Source organism: Eschscholzia californica, unplaced genomic scaffold (genome assembly GCF_041429995.1).
Source record: "Eschscholzia californica isolate CP2 unplaced genomic scaffold, dmEscCali1.0.p SCAF_5, whole genome shotgun sequence".
Classification (NCBI taxonomy): domain Eukaryota; kingdom Viridiplantae; phylum Streptophyta; class Magnoliopsida; order Ranunculales; family Papaveraceae; genus Eschscholzia; species Eschscholzia californica.
In genome coordinates this window covers 1316918-1340467 of record NW_028238472.1, presented here as the reverse complement: position 1 = coordinate 1340467, position 23550 = coordinate 1316918, and the positions used below count along the sequence as shown (strand labels likewise).

The window sequence follows — 23550 nt, the reverse complement described above, 5'->3', positions numbered from 1 at the left end:
CGAGCTAGTAAACAATCTCACAACTATCCATCCCTTATATGGGACTAAGTAACGCCACCGTTACCACTGACGCACTTTCCAATTGCGAGACCCAGAAGTGCTAAAACAAACAGTATTACCGCAATACCGTGTTGGAGTTTAATACCGCGTTGGGTTAAACTCCGCTTTCCATGAACTAACTAGTAATAGAAATACCTAAAATATAAACAGTTAAAAGAACAAGACGTTTGAAGTCCATGAGCAGTAAGATTTCAAGGAAGAAGCTCAGATACACATCAAACTAAAACCAGTTCTAGATTTAGACCTAAAAACACAGTTAAGCTACATTGATAGTTGATTCATTTTCACAAGACCTATTAGCCATAAGTTCAGCTATAACTTAAACAATAACATCACACCCACAGTTCTAGAATAAGTGGTTAGATTTAAAGAGATTACAAACAAACCGTTTTCAGATCAAATGAGATTTTTTCGGGTCATCATCAGTGTTACGTCATGCTGAAGCTATATCAGTTCTAGTCAAGAAAGTCCGATGTCATGAAACGGTTGGATCCCCTTCTCCTTATCGGTAGTATGCCTGCTGATACATTGGTATCCCGTTCCCATATCCTCCATAAGCCGGATAGTTCATGGGGGGTCCTGGATATGGAGGACTCAACATGACCGGGGAAGATTCTTTTGGAGAGTAGACGTATGGTGGGCTTCTGCTACCGTACATGGAAGGAGCTGAGGCTCGATCATACGGGTAAGGTGCTGGCCCAGTAGGATATGAACCATGTGACGGTGAATGGATGAATGTGGGAGCTGCGACTGGGAAAGAAGATACGTATGCAGCATTTGTAAGTCTACCAGCTTTGGCAGGAGGCATTGGGCCTCCAATGTTGGCCCGTGTTCTCTTATTGGCAGGGACAACAACAGGCCTTTTCTTCTCGACCTTTGTCTTCTCGAGTTGTTCGAGGCGTTTCTTAAGGTCTTCAGGAGGGAATTCAGCCTCAAGTTTGTAATCCTCAATGCACTTGATCACAGCTCGAAGTGCCGATTGCTCTTTACGTCCAGCTAGGGTCTGTGACAAATATATAGAGATTCTTTACTAGTACCTTCCAGAGAAAAATACATAAATAATAAATCTCTAATGCGAGTGAACCGAAACACTCGGAGATGGGATTGATGTCTAATAACATTCTAGTGATATACTAAACCTAACTCATATAGTATTAAAGCTACTGATTGCATATTCAAGTGCATTCTTGTGGAAAGATCACATTTGGCATTCGTATACAACCCACTGTAATATCAAATTCTATCGTACTCTTCTAAGAAGAATATAATTATAGAAACCAATCAGATTTAAGAGCCACAGTTCCGAAAGTTTTCCCTTGGAAGAAAACCAGAGTGCGAAAATTATCACGAAATGGAGAAGAAAAACATACCGAAGCCTTGCCAGCATTGTTTGGGTCCTCCATTATAGAAGCAGCTGCTTTCTTCGACTCCTCCAGATAAGCTTTTAGCAGGGAGACAGGAGGGAACTTTTCAACAAGACCCACTTCGTACGTGAAATGCACAGCATCAACCTGTTGTCCCTTGCTAATCAATTCTTCAATCATGTCTACAGAAACACAAACACATCAAGCCACTAACAATTCAACCTCACTGCCGTACAAGCCGATCAAAGAAAACCAACATTATCTACTTAGCTTCAAGTTATAATTGGCCCATTAGTTCAATATGTCATGACTAGTAAGAAGTAAACAAGAGCCGCTAAAAAGTTTCATGACTCTACGATCTTTTTCTTTTCAAATGTTCTATAGGATGTGCATCCTGTCCAAACGATGTGAGATACTAGAGAGTAATATTTGGAGTCATAAACCAGCTACCCAAAAACGGGTGGGAGTACCAAACCAACAACCAATCGAAGTAAAATGGGTGGGAGTACCAAACCAACAACCAATTCCTAAAGAACATGGACCTAGTACAACTAACATTTGAGTAATGGTCATGGCTACTAAACTAAACCGTAAACTCTTGTCAGAGTTCAGCCACGAGATAAAAAACCCCTTACAATTTAACACTTCATATTGATTCTTAGAAAATGAAGCTTATAATACTTAAGAGTTGAGACAATATACAGGTCTGTCTTGAATCTAAATAAATGCTAACAGAGTAGAAAGAGATAGCCGGGTAGAATTGTTCGGATAATCCTCGCCTCTTGAGCTAGCTTTTGGGGCCAAAAAGGACCAAAACCACCCAACTCGACAAGAGTTCCTCGAGAACTCGATCCAAGTAGAAACATATACACTAGGAAAATCTAATCTATCTGAACCTACCCTTATTTCTCTAGTTCTCCAATTTTTGTTTGTCTATTTTGCGAGTTCAACGTTCTAAGACTACAATCCATGACATACGAATTTAAACAAAATAATAGCAATTAAGAGCGAAAATCGACTATAAAAAATGCAAAAAGTAGAAGCATATATTATACCAGCCATTTTATCACCCAACCCAAGAGAAACAGCAAGCTTTGGCATCTGTTTCCTCCAAGCAGAACCCAAAACAAGTTTCCTATACAAATTCATATCCTCTTTCGAAACGATCCCGAACGTCACCAAATGTTGAAGAAAAGTATGAACATCTGGTGTTTTCACATTCTCAATTCCCCCACGTTGATCCAAACTTTCCTTCCAAACATTAGCAATCTCTTTTGCTCTTTCTTTCATAGTTGGAGTAACCAAAGACCTCAAATTTCCAAATACTGGATCAGCCATAACTGGTATAAGTGATTCAAGAACTAAAACACAAGCCCAACCTAAATCATTCAATTTCTCACTCTTGAAATCTCTCTTATCAACTGGAAATACTTCAGAAATCGCTTCTAAAACAAACCTAGCTGGATCAATACAATCTGATAAAGCTAATGGGATCTGAACCCTAAGCAAATCCAATTGTTTCTTCTTGGTAATCAAGAACTTCCAGAACAACCCAGACTCCATTTTCACACAAAAAGCTCTCAACTTTACCAGCAAATCAGTTTCATTATCTTCAATTTCATCTTCTGCTTCTTCTTTCTTGTGAAAAGCGATTAAAGCTGCTTCTTTTCGTTCTTCAACTTTACTAATTTCGATCTCAACATTATCAATGATGGTGATCTCTCTTTGGGTAAGTACATCTAGGGTTTCTTTAGTTTTGTGATCTAAAGATTGAACTTTAAGTTTCAAAGCTTCAGATTTCTTCTTTAGATCTTGTTCTAATGAAGAGAAATGATCAGATAGTTCTTTCCATAGTAAAGTACAATTGTTCATAAGATCAGTTTGTTTTTGAAAATCAGAGAAATCCATCTGAAACAAATCTGGTTCAGCTAAAGAACCCATTGTTTTGATTTTGTTGTTTCTCTCTCTAGAATTAGAATTTTGTAGAGAGAGGGGGGGAGAGAGGAAACCCTAGAAATGGGATGGGAATTAGGGGGGGAGTGAGACGGTCTGGTAAAAGGGTTTGGTGAGAGTGTGGAAACCGATAAAGTGAACAAACAAGAGATGGAGGGAAAAAAGTACTCTTATTGTGATTACGTGGACTAATTAGTGACTTTCTTGTCAAGATAACATGTTATCTCTTACACTCAAGTTATATTACTACAGGGATTACGATGACGACACGTGTATCAATCACAACAGGTCCTACAAAAAGAGAAAAGGATTGTGTTTAGGGGTGGAAACCGGTCCGGACCGGCGATACCGGGCTCTAACTTCGTCCGATTGGTCGACTCAGATAAAAATTTTTGGTGATCATCTATTTATTCGGGCGGTGTGAGACAATCTTTGATTGTCACTTACAAGGGTTTAAAGCAGTTTTTTAGGGTGAAGTCTTTCGCAGCCCGCAAACACGACCCTAAAGTGACGAAGCAAGTAGTATTGCTTGTAACTCAGAAGACTCCTCTACACAAGCTTTTACATGTAGGACTTCTCTTCTATCAACTCCGTCTTGGTAGTTTTGATTTTCTTAAAGAACAATTTTTTTTAAAAGATTGACACTATTTTTCATTATTTTCTTACCCGTTCGTTAGCATTTTAAATTTGCGTTATCTCACATTTGACCTTCATTTTTTATATATGTCGTTTTTTTCTAAAAGAACACCAATTCTTTGAAGGACCAAAAGTTTGAACTAGAAGTTGAATTGTGTTTTGTGTTAAATCCAATTGGATGTTACGGTTTCTTTTAAGCATTTGTTCTTTTTACAAGGGTTAGAATAAAATCCTTATGGTTCTGAATGTGTAAGAGCAAGTTTAGCATTGCAACTTTCTATAGCCAATAGAACAAATGAGCTCTAAGGGGCTAAATTGACACACTTAATAGTAGTGAGATTACACAAAGAAAAACTTATAATCTAGATGAGCAATCTGAAGGTTGTCTTATCTCGTTCGACGTTCAAAAAAAAATCTCAATTATGTGACATGACAATATGATTTGTAGAGATTAATTTCTTCAAAAAAGAATTAATAGACAGTTTTAACGAAAAAAGAATCGCAAACTCGTCTATACCCTTGAGTCAAATTTCCATCTTGACAGGAAATAGCATTCGGTCTTTAATTCTTTTTAATTTTTATATATAATAGTTCAACTTGTCGGAGGGACAATACCAAATTTAATATTTTGCTACTATAAAAATTTAAATTTTTTAACGACTTAGGCACGTGTGAGGAGAATGGATCATTCTTAAAAGCAATTGCTTTTCAAAAGTTGACAACCCAACCGACACTATAAAGTATACCTACATAAATTCATCTATTTTGGACTATAACTAGTGATGGTTTTGTAAACAGTGTTTATTTAGTGTTGAGACAAAGGAAGGTGACAAATGAAGTAGGGGCCTATTACCATTTTGTTGTTATTGTTTACACAAAGATTCCACCGTACCTGTCTATTGCCCTCCAATCAAGTGGATAAAATGGTACACCAACAACTAACATTATCTTCTCCAAAAGGGAGAGGCTAAAATGGCGCAAAAGAATTGTTGTTAGCATTTAGGGGAGGAGACTGATCTTAGTCAGTTTTTATCGACCCAAAACATTTGTTGGCACGCGGATATAAAGGTCTCAAATCGACTGACCCGAAACCCTAAGTAAACCTTCAGACTCGGACCAGTCTGAAAGCATAGGCCAGTTAGACTGACCAGTCCGAGACCAAACCTAGAGGTTTTTTAATGGTGGTTTTGATAGTTTTAGGTCAAGGGTTTAGAACTAAGGTTCTCTTTCTCTTTAACTCCTCATCATAGATCAAGGTTCTTTCTATGGTGGTTTCACTCTCTTTCTTTCTCTAACTCCTCATTGTAGATTGATGACGATGGGTTGGAAAACAAGGTTACTTCATGGTACCGTGAAGATGGCGATGCGAAGGAAAAGAAGAAGACACGATGAAGATGGAGAAGAAACAAATGGGTTAGGGGCGGACTGGGTGCTTACAGGAACCTGTCGCTAATAGCAATTTCTTCTAGTGTCTTTTGTCGCTCCTCGGGAAACGTTAAACGGTCTGAAAAAATTGATTGACCACAAGAAGAAAAATAGAGCACAAGCCACAACACTATTTTTTGAAAAATGCTAAACAATCTGAAAAGATAAGTTGACCACAGGCTAAAAGTCGACCTGATCCGCTCCCATTAGACAGGATGCGTCGAGTGAGAAACAACCAGTCTAATGGGAGCTGACTACATCAACTTTCAGTCGTTGGTCGGCCTATTTTGCTGACAACTTAGCATCTTTGTATCATCTCTGTCGTTATAGAAGACATGGTACGACTCATATGATTTCATATCGTCGGACTCAAATAAACTCAAAATAAGATTCAAATAAACTCAAAGCCATACATATCACCACCGACTATAAGACTCAAAATGAACCTTCTAAGGGGGGTAGTGGAGCGGGACTTTCACAGACTTTCATAGACAAAATGTCCCGTAGACATTTCAAGACATTTCGGATGAGTTATTATAGACAACATGTGTTCATAGACATTTTCAAGACATTGAGAGTTTGTAGGCAAAATGTCTTTATAGACATTTCAAGACATTTGATCCATAGACAAAATGTCCTGGGGACATTTTAAGATCTTGAGTCCATTGACAAAATGTGTAATGCATATTATATTTGTGCTAATCAAAAATATATTTTTCGACTTTTGTAGACATCTGTGAATATTTGTGGACATTGATGGACATTTGGTAGACATTTATTATTTTAATATTATTATTATTATTTAATCACATGAAATAATATATTAATACTAACATTTCAAAAATATATTTTTCGACTTTCGTAAACATCTGTGAATATTTGTGGACATTGATGGACATTTGGTAGATATTTATTATTTTAATATTATTATTATTTTTTAATTACATAAAATAATATATTTATACTAAGATTTCAAAAATATATTTTTCGACTTTCGTAGACATCTGTAAATATTGTGGACATTGATGGACATTTGGTAGACATTTACTATTTTAATATTATTATTATTGTTTAATCACATGAAATAATATGTTTATACTAACATTTCAAAAATATATTTTTCGACTTTCGTAGACATCTGTGAATATTTGTGGACATTGATGGACATTTGGTAGACATTTATTATTTTAATATTATTATTGTTTTTTTATCACATGATGGACTTCAAATGTCTCTTGTTTTTTGAAAGACATTTTGGCTTCCAAATTTGTCCCAAATCCTTCACAAATTCATCAAACTATGAAGTCCACCAAAGTCTGGGACATATTTTGTCTACAATCGAATGCCTCGGACTTTCATAGACTCTCAAATGTCTGGATTTGAATGCCTCAGACTTTCGTGGACTCTCAAATGTCTGGATTTGAATGCCTCAGACTTTCGTGGACTCTCAAATGTCTGAATTTGAATGCCTCAGACTTTCGCGGACTCTCAAGAGTCCGCGAAAGTCTTGCTCCACTACCCCCCCCCCCCCCCCCCCCCCCCCTAAGATTATTAGGTTGGGGTGGAAATAGTATGACAGAAATATCCATTATCCTAAGTCCACCCAAATCCTTCAAATTTCTAAACCACACAAAAGTTCAAGTTCTTCAGGAGCTGCTGAGGCAATCTAATAGAAAGGAAATTTCCAAGTAAGTTATCAATTCACCCACTTCCTTGATTAAGTTTGAGTTTTGATTAGGTTTTCAAACTCATAATTTGAAGATTTTTGTGTTCAATTATTACTGATTTTATGATCACAGTTGTTTCATAATTCAGGAACACATTCATTATAGTATATGAACATGCTTACTGTGGACTCAGTTTTTGAGCTTCTATAGATTTTGATTCTTATGTTATAACTCAGGTAGTTTGGTGCAAATTTAGGTATAACTCACAACCAACTGCAAAAAATAAAACCCTAATTTGGAATTGAGAATGGGTAATGGACTAACCCTCATATTGAAAAAAAACTAGATTGTTGTGGTAATTTAATTGGACTAGAATTGCCTTTTTTTTCGAAACGTTAAGATTCGAACCCTGGTCAGGGTTCTCAAGTTGATAGACATAGATGTTTATGTGATGTTATGAGAACATGGCATTTTGGTTTCGCACTTTCGCTACAAACGGAATGATATCTTTAGCAGATAGTTTAGAATGGCCATTAAGGCTCATAGAGAAACGAAAGAAGAAAGAGAATGATATCGTTAGAAATGTAGTTGTATTTTTGTCTGAATTCATCAAATTTATTTTCATGTTGATTATTTCATCGATGCTTTTTTTCTTCAGTAAGTGGGCAGCTAAACCGTTGTGGGAGGATGAATTCTTGTTGCTTAACAATGAAAATTAGATTTCGCCCCGTTTCTAACTCTCATGAGAAAATAGCCGAACCCTTATCCAAGTGTAAGTAGCCATTAATTTTGAAGTAATCACAATCGACATCTCCCGTAGATGTATATTTGCGTTTTTCGCGTATACCTCTTTATCTCCGATATGTACATGCAGACACTTATCATGGGCGTGGCATTCTTGTAAAACTAGTTCTACGTGAAACTTGAAAGTCGAGGCTCGACAGAGAAAAAAAACAATATGGACCTGTTAGACCTATTATTTAATTGAATCTTCTCATTTTTCTTTCACATCTATATAATCTCGTCTCTTCATCGTGGTGTGTGGAGGCAGTGGATAGTGGGTGGTGGTGGTGACGGTGGTGGAGTCATGGAGAGTTGTGATTGTACCCCTCCACATTTCTCTACATGTATTTTGTTTTGATTTTCTTCTAATAATCTCTCTTTGTTGCAACAGAGCAGATAGACAACAACCAAAGCATGCTTTAACATTGTCTAGAGAAGAAGCTTTGTTAAGTAGGAGGCGTGTTATGTTATGTGGTGGAGCATCATTACTTCTTGTTTCGTCCACTGATTCCATCTTAGCACCGTTACCGGTTAGAGCAGAAGAGAAGAACACAAAAGATTTAGATGACAAGGGGGATACTACGATTATCGACTCTGTGAAATCTTTGTTTGATCCTAATGAGGAAACAAAGTCCGGAAAAGTATTGCCGAAGGCCTATTTGAAATCTGCAAGAGAGGTCGTGAAGACTTTGCGAGAATCATTAGACGAAGATGTGAAAAATAATGCTAAATTTAGAAGAACTGCAGATGCAGCAAAGGAATCAATTCGCGAGTACTTGAACAGTTGGAGAGGCCAAAAATTGGTAGTCGCCGAGGTAAGGCCGACCGAACCCACCATTTCTTGTTGATATTCTTAAGTTGTTTAGTTTCCGATACGGTTAGAACACTCAACAATGTGAATGTATATAGGTTTGACTGATTCGAGTTCAGTCTCATCTGTGAGTCTTCTAAGATATCAGCCTGGGCACGGTGCACTACAAGTAGTTGTTTATTCCGTGGTTTATTCCGTGGTTTAACAATATTATTTTAAACCGGTGGTTGGCTATTTGCAGGAATCGTATATTGCATTGGAAAAAGCGATTAGATCGCTGGCAGGCTTCTACTCAAAGGCCGGGCCTTCGGCAATGCTCTCCGAGGAGGTGAAAACCAATATTTTGGATGATTTAAACACTGCGGATGCAGCTTTGTAGTAGAATTTCGTCTTCGAAGATATACTCAGACTATGTTATCTTCATTCTTCATTAAGAAAATGAAATTTTACCTTCTTTGATTTCCTTCTACCTGTTAGATAACTTTCCTGGTTTCCTCAGTGATAAGCCGATATATCCCGGATAAACTGGTTATAGAGTCTCATCCTACCATTTAGGAACTTTAGACAGACGAATAAAGACACACCATAACAGAATCCTAGTAATTTGGATTAAGACAATGAGAGAGACAAGCAAATTAAGGCACTGAAAACCTAGACTACGAATTCTTGGTACAAATTGTTCATATCCGACTATAAATTGTTAGGTAAAAACAAATATGCAGGTTTCCTTTACCAAGCAAGATATGCAGTACTCTTATTGTATAATTAAAGGGTAAATCAGATAGCACTACTTCGAATTCTCCGTGAGGACTTCCTGGTTCGAAACACTCTTTTTGCAGACCAAAAATATCACTGCTGAATAATTTTTTCGCTTCGGGTGGGTGTTGAAATCTTCAGAGGTCAGATTCCAGCTCCTGCAAGAGAGACAGAGGAGAGTTAAAATTAGTTGATCCCGCTCGCTTGAACACACTGAAGGAGAAGAATAGCACGTTACCGAAAAAAATGTCCCATCATGCAACGGTTTCACGATTTTAGGAGCGAGAGAGAACCCCTTTAGAGCTGCGAACACCAAATAACAAGTGATTCTCAGAAGCATATTATCCTAATATGTCACTCTTAAAGTAAACATGAAAATTTGATTCTCTAGGAGAACGCTTCAGTCCAAAACAATTCAGAACTTTTGCACTAGTAATAATAGCAGAAGCGAGATGACTCATGACTAGCACTTAAAAGTTCACGTACAATCGTACTTGTCTCTGAATACTGATTTTGAACAAGATGGGGTTTGATACTCAAAGAATTCCGCCAAATTTGTTCGTAGAAGTTATGCAACTTGAGTGAGACTTGAAAAATGACAAGTAACTGACATACCTTGGCACCTTGCCTTGACGTCGTGGATCACACTCAAGAGCTTGTCGAAGAGCTCTTGCAAAAGCCTTAAATGTTGCCTCTATTATATGGTGAGAATTGCTTCCAGCAAGCTACATAACCCACAAGTTTTAATCTTCCGTTATTTTAAGGTTTAGGATTTTTCAGTTTAGGGTTTTGGGATTAGGGTTTACAGAGAACCCAAAAGAAGAGAAAAATGGCACCTAAGACCCCCAGATACAGCTTAGAGCTCAGTTTATATCAAAATAACTGTCATGTTTTACTATGTGAACTCTGAAAATTGAGACTCAAAGCTTTTACCTGCCGAATATGAAGCGTCATTCCAGAGGTATTCACAAGAGACTGAAAAAAGTGTTCCACCAACTAAGGGGACAAAAAATTGATATCAGATATAGATTACAGCATTTAACCAAGGACGAAAACACGAAGTGGAGAAGCTACCTGTGTATCATAATTCCCAACTCTTTCGGTGGGGATGCGTAAATCATAGCCCAAATAAGGTCTGCCTGATAAATCCTGGTAAATAAAGTGCTAATCAGTACTTCCACAATGACTACTTGACTTCCGAAGGCAACCTCACCATTCCTGGAGAGGCGTTCAATCTCGAAAATATTTAAATCCACGCCGGGATCATCCCGGGAATCAAGTATGGGTTAATCTAGGACTAGCTTCGCTGACGTAAATTAAAGCAAGTTGGGCAACCTTTACCTTCTACTAGAAAATTAGGCACTTGAAGGTCATAGGAAGTAGTTTCAGATAAGACTAATAAAACATGGCAACAGATCCCAACTTCTTTGTTTCAGGATCTAACAAGGAACAAAGTCACTCGACTACCAAGAGAGGCCCGTTGGAAGGCGGGTTCGTCTTTTACTTAACTTTTAGAGGCCCGTTGGTAGAGGTTGAAGGGGGCCGTCTTTTACTCTACTCTACTTTCAGACGCCCGTTGGAAGAGGTCTTGTAGGTCAGTTCTTAATGGGGCAAGAAAGAATAATACACAGGTAGCCGGGAGGTGAAGTGTAGAAAACTTCCGTGTTATAGTCAGCCGAAAAAGCTACTTATGTTATGAATGGAAACTGTGTCATACCAGTGAGACGTGTACTAAAGCTTCATCTAGAGGAGCCGTAAAATCTCCAAAACGATTAATTCCCTTCCTATCCCCAAGTGCTTGTAGTAAGCTCTGCGAGATCGAGAAAAGAAAATATGTGACTTGTCAGAAATTTGACAAATCACAGGCAAAAGAAAAGACGAAATGGAAAGATTGTAACGAAACACAAAACAATTATCAATAAGTAGAAGAACAAGAAGAGATGGATTATGAGAGGTAATAAGTAATCACCGTTCCAATAGCAAGTGCAACATCTTCATTTGTGTGGTGGTCATCAATATGAATATCACCAGAAGCTCTCACATGAACATCTAATAACCCATGAGAGGCAAGTTGCTGCATACGTAAACCACATTTTATCATTATAATTAATCTAACTATTGAGAACAACATAAACACATTTCATCGTTACAATCCTTCCCAACTAAAAGAAACAGCAAAAACCCTAATTCACCACGAGTTCGGTTTTGTTTATCTGTGGTTGACATTAACACATTTAGTCATTATAATCATTCTTAACTGTAAAAAACAACATACACCCTACTTCACTGCATATTCGATTTTTGTTCATCTTTAGTTGACATAAACACATTTTATCATTATCAATTATTGGAAACAACATAGTCCCAATTTCACCACGAATTAGATTGTGCTCAACTCTGGTTAATATAACAGAATCCTAGCAGTTAGGTGTTCTTACTCACGATTTTGTCGACTCCGAGTTAACGAAAACTAAATCCGATGGGCTCGTTGAGCCTTGGATGGACTCGTTGATAGTAGTACTGGTTAATACAAACATAAATTTAGGCATTTTGGATGGACACGTCGAGCCTTCCCTAGGTACAGAAACAAATACCCGATGGGCTTCAGTCCCCAAGGGTGGGGGATTGTGATTAGTCCGACATCGCTTGTGAAAGCGTTAAGCTTGTGATATAGGTGTTCGAGTGTGACAAGCAAAGTAAGTCTCGAGGCCTTCCGGGTGGGCTCGTGGAGCCTTCATTGGAAATAAAACCTCCTGTTATCGTAGGGCTGGGTGTCAGAACAATATCGATAACTGCCAACGCTTTTATAGATGGAATGAATGAAGAGCTAGCTGAAAATAACATGAACACAATAATCAAATTTGTAGAGAGGATAATATACTCACATCAAGCATATGATCAAGGAAGGGAATACCAGTACTACTATCAGTTATTCCAGTACCATCCAAATTCAATTTCACTTGAACATTTGTTTCTTTAGTTACCCTTTTGACTTCTCCAATACGACCACCTGATAACAACATCAATTACTATCATTTCTAACAAAAAAGAAAAAACCCCATTTAGATTCTGTGAATTAATGAATACTTGTTTTTTCTTAATTTATCAAATCAAAGAAATTTGATTGGTAAGACAAACTACCCAGAAACCCTAGAAATCAAATATGGAGATGAGAAAATCAAGAAGTGAATTTTACCAGTGGGTGAAGCAGTGAAAGAAGAAACATTTTCTCCAGCTTGAGAGGTAACAGAAGTTGTAGCTTTCTGAGTTGATAAGCGGAGATATTTCCGAGGATGTGAGTGGAATAACTGAAGGCGAAATTGAGAAGAAACCCTAACCCTAGAATTGAGTGTAATTTGGGATTTGGTAGTGAGAGAAGAATTTGGGAGGAAGAGCTCCATTACTACCAAAGTCTTTGCTTTTCACCCCACCGTGACACTAACCACCGAGCATTCATATACTCTATTTGGAAAATCTCCACTTGCCGCGCTAGTGCCAGGCTGAATCTCTACTAGAGAACATGTCCAGACATGATTTAGAGAGTGGAAAATATTTATACGTTTTTTTTTTTTTTGATGAAAAGAGGCTTCAGCCTATCATTCATTAAGAATCAAAGAAGTAATGTGAAGACTATCAAACAAGATAGATTCACTGATACATGTAGGTGGTACTTGGCCTATCCAAGTGTTTATAACTCGATTATCCACTGCATATGTAACGAGATTATGAGCCACAAAATTGGTTTCTCTTTGCGTAAATTTGAATCTGAATTCTTCGAAATTGTGTAGACTGTCAAAAATTTTTGCGACGATACTTCTAATTCTCCATGGTGATTCTTCAATTGGTGAGGTGCAAGCCTTGATAACATTTTGTGCGTCTCCCTCGAAGATACACTTTCTTGCGTTCAAACGTCTCGCTAGTTCAATGCCCAAAAGCATCGATTTAGCTTCAGCTTCAATTGGACTATTTGCTGGAAAGATGTTGGTTGCAGCGGCAATAAACTGTCCCTCATGGTTTCTAATCACTGCTGCTGCCCCGCCTCTTGAATTTGACCAAGCTCCGTCCACATTAATCTTTGCTACACCTTCAGTAGGGGGTTCCCAAAAACCACTATGCTGTTGGGTTTGTTGTTCATTACTTTCATAACCCTGAGGAGTACCATAGGTGTCGAATTCATGTATCATAGTTAAAGATTCCTCAATGATTCTTGCAGAACTCACTTCGACCCCTTCAAAGACTTTCTTGTTCCTTGCTTTCCATAGAAACCACATAAAATATTTATACGTTGCGTCATTATCTCTGGACCCAGCTGAATGAGTATGTGCCCAGACAGGATTTATTTAGAGAGAGAACATAAAACATTTTTCTCTTTAAACCCAGACTTCAGCTGGGACACAGATAGTAGTAGTGGGATAGAACATCAGCCACTAAATTCTAGTATTTTTTTTTATAGGTCCGTATTATTTGGCTTTCTGAATATCTCTCAATTAATAGACTCAAAATCAACCGAAATCGAATAAGTTTTCAAATCTGAGTGAAACAAAAACAACACTCTCAAATATGACCTAAAAAAGAACAAAGTTCCAAATATGACCTAAAAAAGAACAAACACTACCTAATTTAAAGATTTCTTCTATTTTTCTGCCTTGACTTCCTTTTGATTAAAGAAATCCTAGTTAGAGAAAAAATACCCACCGAACCGTAGCAAAGAATAAAATCCGCAAAGAAAAATAATTATGTAAATTTTACAAGTACTATTTTTAAGATACTCAATACACTAGAGAACATGAGAAAGCAAGTTGCTAAAGAGATGTACCAACATTTGTTGGACTATTTTCATGTTGCATCTGCCATGAGAAAGAAAGTTGCCAAGGAGTTGAACGAGAAAACTACCCAGTAGTACCAATGTAAAAAAGAGGTCGACTTTCCTTCTACACTTGCAGACTACATTCTCATGTGAGAAGCTGGCATATACAGACAATTATTTAGAAGTCTTACATATGCTGTAGTTACAAACAGGGAACATGTCTTCAACAGCTACAAGATGTACCCTATCTCGAATCAAAGAGCATTAAGGCAACTCAGGACTCATGAGCATATGCCCTACTATTGCTGATTAATATAGTACCGCCGAACATATGGGAAAGTCATATTTTCAGGAAAGAGATGACATACTTTTTCATATTCAATGACTTTACTTTAAGATTATGGAAGACTTAAGTTTAATCTATATAGTTAAAAACGCTAACTGTCAAATACTAACCTACCCACACAGAATGAAGTTCGATAAAATCAAGCGATACAAAATGATGGAAGTTCATTAAAAGTACTAATGGAAAAATGAAAATGGTTGTAACAATAAGGAAGCCCTCAGTTGCATTTGGTTGTGATTTGAACTCGAAATCCTTCAGGACTTATTTCTTCTTTCCTGCCTTGGCAGCATCCCCGGCCTTGGTCTGTGCATACAACAAGGATAATTGTCGTCAATAGAGTATAAACGAAGATGAAAGAGACGAGATTAGCTGAAGTTAAAGAGTTCAAGAAAGAGTGGTCGTATAATATTCTCACCTTCTTTACTCCACGAATCTTCTTGGCTCTGTTCTTTCTTTCCTTCATTTGCTTCCTAGACTTCTCAACCTTGGTGTCTAGTCCATTCTGCAGAAACGAAGTTGTAGGAATATATCATGAGAGATGGTATCATATCAGAACTTAGATCAACAATAAGGCAAGTGAAACTTACGCATACTAAAGACGGGCCAAATAACTCAAGTACAAAACCAAGGTTCAAATTCACACCACATAGAAACCGTAATTTGTGCAGTGAAATCTTAATTGCAATAGTCAAAAACCACTTATTTTAAAAGCAAACAGCTTCATATACATATGGCTATCCATGTACTCTGCCTATGAGCCACCCACTATAGATTCATGGTTGCTCGGAACATGAATGCAGTACAAAAACATGAGAACACTCGGACTACAAGAACAAAGTCACTCTCGAATAGCACTATGGCAGTGAAGGTATTAAGAAATCCTTGAGAAAGTCTATTTTGATCATAGCAAATATTGCTTGGCCAATAGTACTAACCATAAGAGAATAGTCTGAATTTGAAGATTTTACTCTATTGTGATACATTATATATCAATTCGACAAATACACATTAAAGGGGAAAACTCAAAAGCATGTTTAAAGGCATCCGAAAGATCTAATTTAGAGCTTATGAATTTAGTACGCGCCGAATGGGTTAACACTTCCTAGTTTCGAACTACATATACAAGGATACAACTCTATCTAGACTTACCCTCATTTTGTAGACCCGGTTGTTTTTGTTCAATAAATTTCCAACACAACTTTAAAGGTATAAACACTTCAAATTGCATTGAAGTTCTGTATCGTTCTCATCCTAGGTAGGACATAAATGATACGATCATTTACTGTTTGGGAACTTCACAAGTGACACTAACCATTAAAGAAAAATTAACACTAGATGCAAAAGACTAATATTTACCCTGATAAGCCTATATTTGGGCTCGTACTTCTTTGCGTTATCAACCGAATCATAGATCAACCCAAATCCAGTAGACTTTCCACCTCCAAAGTGAGTTCGAAACTTGAATACAAAGATAGAGTTTGGGTCCTTGACTTCATACATCTTCCCCAATTTCTCCTTCAACTCAGCCTACACAATTAGGTGAACATTAGGTCTAGGGTTATACTCTGTAATACAGAATTATGAAGAAAATCAATAAAAATGTTATACCTTTGAGACATTAGGTCTTCCTGGATGAAGAACATCAATAACCTGGAGTTGAGTTACAACATAAAGCAAATAAAAGAGTTAGGTCTAGGGTTTCTCATTGTGCTTGAACGTATTCAAATGAAGAGAAATGAATGGGAGAAGAAGACAATACTCACAAATTGCTTCCTAGAGAGAAGCCTGTTAGTCATGAACTTCCTTGTTCTGATTGTTACAGCTTTCGTGTCTGCCATGATTCTGAATACATCAAGAAAATATGATTAGAAAACCCTAGAAAAATCTTTTCACTCCCTATTGACTAGAAACAAGTAATTCAATTGAAAAGAGCTTAGAAACCCCTAGTTTTGAATATTATGGAAACTTAAACCCTAATTACAGATCAAATCAAATGAGACTTACTTGATTCGCTCCTAAACCACCTTCTGTCTTCTTCTCTCTTCTTCGTTGAGGGTGAGCTTGAGCATGGCGAATGAAACCCTAGGGTTTAATTTCGTTATATAAGGCGAGTTGGCCCTGGTTGAGTAAATAAAAGCCCATTAAAACTCAAATTTGGGCTTGAACCCAATGGGTCAAGTTGTTTTGTTGTTAAAGCCCAAGCTGGGTTAATTTACATAAAATGGTATTTGGGAACCCATAATAAAAAATATTATTGTGAAGGAATAAATAAGTTTTCATGTGGTAGTATAGGTTCTAACATTTTTCGCTAAACATTGGTGTATAGCCCGAAAATCTTCAGCCCGAGGACTAACTTAGTCGACCTAGATTTTCCAAGCATCTTGTCCATCTAAAAAGCTTCGGGCCACGCCCACTAGCACTACTTTCCTCCAACTTCATCTACTTTTTTCGGGTGGGTTCGATAGAAAGGGTAAGACGTGATAAGACCTACCGCTCAAAGAGATGAAGCGCTTATTTTCTTGAACAAAAACAATAATAGATTTCCCTCTCCTCTAGCTGTGCTTATTTTCTTTTTTGATATTGCTATAAGAGTACACTAAACTTTTTTCGTATCAGTCGATATTAGAACCCAGTAAATATTCAAATGATTATTCATCGAATGACTATTCATCTAGTGTTCGACAAATTCAAGTATCAACAACTAAATCTATAACAAGAAGCAGGCTCAAAACAAAATCAACAATAAGAAAAACACATAACTATTCAAATTCATAAGAATCCGTGAGAGCAGAGTGATAGCAAGAATACTTGAAACATGCATACACCATTCCTATACAGTTTGGGCTATTCACTTAAAATTCATAGTATAAGGATTCAATTTAATGATTTCTATACAGTAAAAGAAGTATACTGAATTTTCTCTATGGCAGGTTCCCCGAGTCTCCATCGTCGTATATCCATTACGACGTTTTTCACCGGGTCGATATCTAGCCTATGAGTGTGGAGACGGCCTGTGCCATACAATATGCTTTGTTTAGTCCCGCTTAGTTCCGAATCTAGGAGTAAATATTTGACCAACTGCTTCAAGAGCAGAAACATTCCAACTCTCTGAATGCCTAACAATCTGTCGAAGAGATATAAGTTAACAAACGTAAAATCCGAAAAACACGAGAAAGAATTTAAGAGATAACAAGATTTTGATATTGAGTGTTGTTTGAGACCTTGTATTTATCATCCAAATCATAAACTGTGCTTCCTTCAATGGAAATGAGGGGTCTCCATGGAAGTTTCAGGTAGGTTCTTCAAAGAGGAATAACCAAGAACATATTAGTAAAGTATGGATATCGAAATCGAAATCTTAAGCAAACCCAGTATCAAATGAAGGTAAGAAGAATCGTTAAAGCTCAAGTACCTCAGTTTCCATTTAGCCAGCACGAAATTTTCTTTGGTGTTCCTTCCCTGAATGGAAATGAACACGTATGACAGTATGAGTACTAAGAACGACAGATTAGGAGCAAAATGAGAAATTGCAGATTGCAAATTGAAAACAATACAACACTGTACATGAGTTTTCAAGAACAAAGGGTCACAATAGAGAGAGCAAGCAAGATGTTACCACCCAACCTGATGTTTTTTTTCGTTGTCTCAATCTAACTCGTCTTCATCAAATGGACCACAAATCAACCCGAGTTATCGATTCAGACGACTAAGATATCACAAGTCAAATAAAAAGAAACAGTCTGAAATATGACTTGAGCCAATTCAGACCTCTAATTAGATTTCAGACATGACTTTTGCTTCTTTCGAATAGTAAGCTTTCTAGTAAATATATTGAATCATGTAATACTCTCTTGTTCATTACAAGATTTAGTATGACTAGAGAATTATTTGAGGTGGCTAAGACAAAATCATATTCTGAAGATAATTAGGTTACCTTCTCAATCTGTTCTAATATAAGAGATGGGCAATCAAAGAAAGGTACGAGCAACTTCAAGTTTCGTGCATACAAATCTCTACCTGAAAAGTCTCATAATGTAGATGTTATTTGGTGATAACTCTATTTCTGTATTACAAGATTAGGGGAGAAAATGAACATATTTCTTACCACGAAACTTAATTGTTGGATCTTCAAAGATGCAATCTTCAGCATAAATTGTCGAAGTGAAATCCCCTAATGCAGTTGATATACATTATGTCAGCTGGTTATAAGATAAAGGTTTCTTGTGGTGGTGCATGAAAAGGTGAATCTTATATTTTTGGTTACTAGATCACCTTTCTCCCACGTGGGACTATTCTCACACGCCCCCTCACGTGTGGCGTTTTCTTTTTAGCCTAAGATTTTTTTTTTTTCTTATTGGGTTACGTGGACTCGTGGAGCACATATGGCTCTTAAACCTATTACGTGCAGGCTTAGCTCTGATACCATGTTAAGTTTGTGGTCAGCCAAGTAAAAACCCAATTGGCAATGAGTGGAGAGGACCTAGACATTATATTTTGGTTACTAGATCACCTTTCTCCCATGTGAGACTATTCTTACATTTTTGATACCATGTTCGAAACAAGTTGGCGTAACTATCTTTGAAAACCGGCTCACATGGAAAGGTTGCCCCAGACTTATCTACTTTGCAAGTTCTAATGCCTAGGCGACGAGGAATAGTGTTATTACCATCGATTAAGATTAAATCTCTCTCTCTCTCTCTCTCTCTCTCTCTCTCTCTCTCTCTCTCTCTCTCTCTCTCTCTCCCATCCAACATCCAAACACACCACAAAAGTATCACATACCAAAAATTGGGAAAATGAAGAACAAAAGAAAACAATTATACCTGTAAGAAAATAAGCATTCTCATAGTCTGACTGAAGAATCAACACAATATCTTCTATATTATCACAAACCCAAGATTCATCTTCATAAACATTTATACACTTATTAGTATCTAATCTGCAAAAATTATCATGTTAAACTAGAATTAACTTCAAATTTCAATCCAAACTGCAAAAATTATTGTTTTTAGTTTATACCCATAAGAAAACATGAATCAATTTATCAGTAAAGAGCAGTTAATAAGAGAAATAAGAACAAACCCTTGTTCTAGAAATTTCCCATGATTAGGGTTTCCTGAAGAGAAAATCCTCAAAATTTCTGTAACTCCACTGACTGCTATCTTCAACAATTGTGGGGTTTCTCTCTTACCCTCTTCTTCTGTACTTGCCCAGCATTTGAACCCATAGTTTTTCTGATAGAAACAAAAGTGATGAGTGAAAACCCTAAAAAGGAAAGTTCTAGAGGAGGGAAGATAAGTATTTCTCACTCTAGGAGAGGAAGTTGAGTGAATATGAAGACAGCAGATTCCCGCCATTTTTTTCTGCTCAGAAATTTCTTCAAGGTTATTCAGTTTTCCAGTTTTCTATTGGGATAAGGTTAACTAACTTTGGACCAAACAAGTCCTAACAGGGGTAATGCTAGGGAACAAGAAAAACGGGCTGACGGCGGACAAAAATTATTGATGACTTGTCGTGATTCGTCTTTCTGGTGATTCTGATTCACAGAAACACAATTACAACAAACACTATATGATATCTGCCTAGAGTCTGTCTGTTTTTTTGTTCTCTAATATTTTTCTTTTTAACTGATTAAGTTGATACTGAGTTGACTCGGGTGTTTGAAGTGAAATGAGAATTTTGACAAAATACTCCTGGTTAGGGAGTATTCGGTCGAATGCCCTTCAAAGTTATTTCTAGTGTGAGGATGTTTCTTTTCCTCACTTACCCGTGTATATGAGTATATCTGGAACTTCTAGATATCTCTATATTCTCACACAATAAAACTGAACCTGAGTATCTTCGTTTGTTAGCATTTTTCCTCTTCTTTCTTCCCTAACCGAAGAACAAAGAAAACTACTCCCATTAGACCTTCGAATCTTTGAGGAAACTATCCCCCTTAGGGTAAATCTTGCTTTAAAATTGTGTGGAGATAAAACGATGGCTTATATGTATTTAAAATAATCAGAAATAGATTATGATGGAGATAAAACGATGCAGATGAGGAGAGAGAGAGAAACCTAGTGGTGATGGTAATAGTCATAAATTGTGTTGGCGAGGCTTATATGTATTTAAAATATGAATATATGAGAGTAAAACTCCGATTTAAGTGGTAAATGAGCATTGTGGCGAGTATGACTAGTAAAAAAACGATCCGTATTATTTTCCTTTTTCGGTATTACAATTTTTTCTCAATCCATCTTTTTATCTGTTGAAATTCTACTCACAACTCTCATAGGCCTTTTTTTATTTTTATTTTGTTGAATATCACCAGTACATCATATTCTTCAAGTTTCATCATTCAAGGGACAGACTGTTCAATTTTCTTCCCATTTTTTTTATATTCTTTCTTAGATCCATTTCATGTGGTTTTGTCAGGGTATAGATAAAGCTCCCCTATCTTCTATCCAAAAAATAAGAGAGAGAGATGCTTTCTACTCTCTTTTGTGTTCTGTCTATCATATGTGGTGTAAAACCAGTCTTTCCAGCCATACAAAAAATTGTTGTTTTCTCTCATATAGAGAATTCAAACCCAACCTCCATTTTCTCTCTTTCCAGCCAATAATACCACCAAAACACTTTCCATTTTTCTTCACTATTAGACATTTTTTATCATGGGTAGTATTTCTTATTTTTGTAATGTTTCTTTTCTAGGTTGTTGTTTTTAGGGAAGATTTCCAAAAGAAATTCAGAATGACAGTCAATGAATCCACTCTCTTGTTTGTCTTCTCTTCTTACAAAAATCCTTCCTTTATTCTACTACTACCAACATTCTTCACATTTGGAGTACTTTAGACTTTAGAGAGAGAAAATCATCAATTTGAAGAACCCCAAGACCTCCAAGTTGCAGATCTTGAAGAATTTGATAATGGGTTCTTGACTTCAAGTCTTCAAACATCCAGAGAAACCCTAAAAACCCACATTAAATCAACCCTAGAAGATGAGTTTTTGAAGCATTTCCAGACATGGGTAAGTAATTAATTGTTCTATTTCTTACCCATTTTCACATTCACTCTATTTTTTATTTCAATTATCAAGTCTGTTCAGTTTGGGTTGAAGAGGAACTACTTAATACCCTAGAAGGGTATTTTGGAATCCTAGGGCATCAAAATGAGGGATTTGAATTTCCCTTCCTGTTTTAGTGAAAATGGAGTTCAAATTGCAGATTCTTCATCTAGTTCTAGTAAAACTGCACAAAATTTGGTCACATGTGTTTACAAGAGTAAAATCAGAGGGAAATCTTGCTTGATTACTATTTCATGGAGCAAGAATTTAATGGGTCAAGGGTTTAGTATAGGAATTGATGATTCAACTCATCAATGCCTCTGTAAAATTGCCATCAAACCATCTTTATTTTCCAAGAAAAAAGGGTCTAAATGTTTAGAGATAGATTCTAGTAAAATTGACATTTATTGGGATCTTTCTTTAGCTAAGTTTGGACATGGGCCTCAACCATTAGAGGGTTTCTTCTTAGCCATTGTTTTTCATAAAGAGATGATTCTCTTACTTGGGGACATGAGAAAGGAAGCATTTAAGAAGACGAACACGACTTCGATTCATTCTAATGCAATTTTTGTTGCTAAAAGAGAGAATATTTTTGGAAAGAAAGTTTTTAGTACTAAAACTCAATTCTATGATAATGGGCAATTTCATGATATTGTTATTGAGTTGGATACAATTGGATTAAGTGATCCATGCCTTGTGATTCGAATTGATAGTAAGATGGTAATGCAAGTTAAGCGACTCGAATGGAAATTTCGTGGCAACCAAACAATCACGGTTGATGACTTCCCGGTTGAGGTTTTTTACGATGTTCATAATTGGCTTTTTGGTACTAGTCCGGGAAATGCAGTTTTCATGTTTCAAACGTGTTTATCGGCAGAAAAGTTATGGAGTTCTAGCCGAACCTCATTGGGGTCGAGTTCATTGCCTCGATCTTCTTCCTCACATATACTCCATGACTCTCAAGTACAAGGTCTTGGTTTCTCACTCATTTTGTATGCTTGGAAGAATGAGTAGTGATGTAAATCTTTCTTTTTCGAGCTAACACTTACTTCAAGTGAATTATTATATTTGTTTAAGGTTAGCTTGAATTACATTATAAAATGATGAATTTAAAGTTGGTTCTTTCCATATTCACTTGAATTACAGACAATCCTGATTCTTCCGATCGTTCTTTATGTTTATACACTAATATGTCACATTCATTTTGTAATATTTAGAAGTATGGGTAGAGTTTGGTTATTCTTCTTTAGTGCTAAGATTACAATCCTTCTTAGAGATGTATTTGAGTTGATTTAAAAAATGTGATGAGTGTATGAATGCTTGAACAACTCTCTTGATTGAAAATTCTTTGAAGAATCATATTGTGAGTTGATAAACATGTTGTTGACTAGTTATTGCTGGGTATTCTCTCTGATCAAACTATACCAATATGCCATATTTCTTTTGAACCTAATAGAGTGCAACTTCTCGATCTGCTACTCCATGAGCAACAGTAGTACGACTTTCGTTCATTACCCTCACGAGCAAGATAACGATCCTCATTCGCATCATCTATTGAACATGCTTAGCCCATGCTGTATTTGGGAGCTCCCAGCTTCTTTTATATATTAGCATCGTCCTGCATAGCCTGGTGTCATGGCCACAAGTACCGCTCCAACCCAACGAGAAAAAAAGGCCAGGACACTGGCCATTAAAAAATGCGAAGTAGATAAGCCTTGCCCAATCGTTTTCTCCTGTTGGTTCTTTACTTCTTAAGAAGAGTTAGGTTGTTTTCTCTTGTTGGTTCTTTACTTCTTAAGAAGAGTTAGGTTTAATGAGCTGTAACATGAACCAGAGCTTGTGTTTAGGGATGAGTCGAGACTTGGTAACTTTAGCCCTGCGAGCCCAAACGTTGAGGG

At 36.8% G+C, this 23550-nt stretch overlaps 7 protein-coding genes across 8 annotated transcripts; 2 read left to right on the top strand and 5 right to left on the bottom strand.

The window, feature by feature from the left end:
- Positions 1–226: 226 nt before the first annotated feature.
- On the bottom strand, positions 227–3554 carry LOC147536027 (FRIGIDA-like protein 4b). The gene is made up of 3 exons (XM_086640727.1): positions 2480–3554; positions 1431–1606; positions 227–1063 (listed from the first exon to the last, which is right to left on the bottom strand). The coding sequence occupies exons 1-3, from the start codon at positions 3363–3365 to the stop codon at positions 563–565; spliced, it is 1563 nt and encodes a 520-aa protein (XP_086496853.1). The 5' UTR covers positions 3366–3554; the 3' UTR covers positions 227–562.
- Positions 3555–6986: 3432 nt separating this feature from the next.
- LPA19 (photosystem II 11 kDa protein-like protein) lies at positions 6987–9162 on the top strand. 2 transcript variants are annotated; one of them, XM_086640768.1, is made up of 4 exons: positions 6989–7126; positions 7764–7877; positions 8285–8703; positions 8941–9162. In XM_086640768.1, the coding sequence occupies exons 2-4, from the start codon at positions 7793–7795 to the stop codon at positions 9076–9078; spliced, it is 642 nt and encodes a 213-aa protein (XP_086496894.1). In that variant the 5' UTR covers positions 6989–7126; positions 7764–7792; the 3' UTR covers positions 9079–9162. The 2 variants fall into 2 exon arrangements, with proteins under 2 accessions (XP_086496893.1, XP_086496894.1); XM_086640767.1 differs by lacking the exon at positions 7764–7877 and having other exon boundaries at positions 6987–7126; positions 8280–8703.
- A 123-nt stretch (positions 9163–9285) lies between these two features.
- On the bottom strand, positions 9286–13117 carry LOC147536025 (imidazoleglycerol-phosphate dehydratase 1, chloroplastic-like). Its single transcript, XM_086640766.1, has 9 exons — positions 12652–13117; positions 12341–12465; positions 11425–11529; positions 11173–11265; positions 10530–10604; positions 10389–10451; positions 10071–10180; positions 9694–9758; positions 9286–9613 (listed from the first exon to the last, which is right to left on the bottom strand). The coding sequence occupies exons 1-8, from the start codon at positions 12854–12856 to the stop codon at positions 9731–9733; spliced, it is 804 nt and encodes a 267-aa protein (XP_086496892.1). The 5' UTR covers positions 12857–13117; the 3' UTR covers positions 9286–9613; positions 9694–9730.
- LOC147536024 (uncharacterized) lies at positions 13052–13726 on the bottom strand. The gene has a single exon (XM_086640165.1). It carries the CDS (start codon positions 13724–13726, stop codon positions 13052–13054), a length of 675 nt encoding a protein of 224 aa, XP_086496291.1.
- A 904-nt stretch (positions 13727–14630) lies between these two features.
- Positions 14631–17186, bottom strand: LOC147536023 (small ribosomal subunit protein eS24z-like). The gene is made up of 6 exons (XM_086641140.1): positions 16613–17186; positions 16372–16450; positions 16217–16258; positions 15965–16135; positions 15024–15110; positions 14631–14911 (listed from the first exon to the last, which is right to left on the bottom strand). Exons 2-6 carry the CDS (start codon positions 16444–16446, stop codon positions 14870–14872), a joined length of 417 nt encoding a protein of 138 aa, XP_086497266.1. The 5' UTR covers positions 16447–16450; positions 16613–17186; the 3' UTR covers positions 14631–14869.
- A 165-nt stretch (positions 17187–17351) lies between these two features.
- LOC147536022 (adenine phosphoribosyltransferase-like protein, putative (DUF2358)) lies at positions 17352–20203 on the bottom strand. The gene is made up of 8 exons (XM_086641139.1): positions 19918–20203; positions 19691–19842; positions 19432–19547; positions 18714–18779; positions 18543–18625; positions 18021–18067; positions 17830–17908; positions 17352–17732 (listed from the first exon to the last, which is right to left on the bottom strand). Exons 1-8 carry the CDS (start codon positions 19963–19965, stop codon positions 17643–17645), a joined length of 681 nt encoding a protein of 226 aa, XP_086497265.1. The 5' UTR covers positions 19966–20203; the 3' UTR covers positions 17352–17642.
- Positions 20204–20963: 760 nt separating this feature from the next.
- Positions 20964–22780, top strand: LOC147536021 (uncharacterized). Its single transcript, XM_086643766.1, has one exon. It carries the CDS (start codon positions 21758–21760, stop codon positions 22664–22666), a length of 909 nt encoding a protein of 302 aa, XP_086499892.1. The 5' UTR covers positions 20964–21757; the 3' UTR covers positions 22667–22780.
- The last annotated feature ends 770 nt before the right edge of the window (positions 22781–23550 follow it).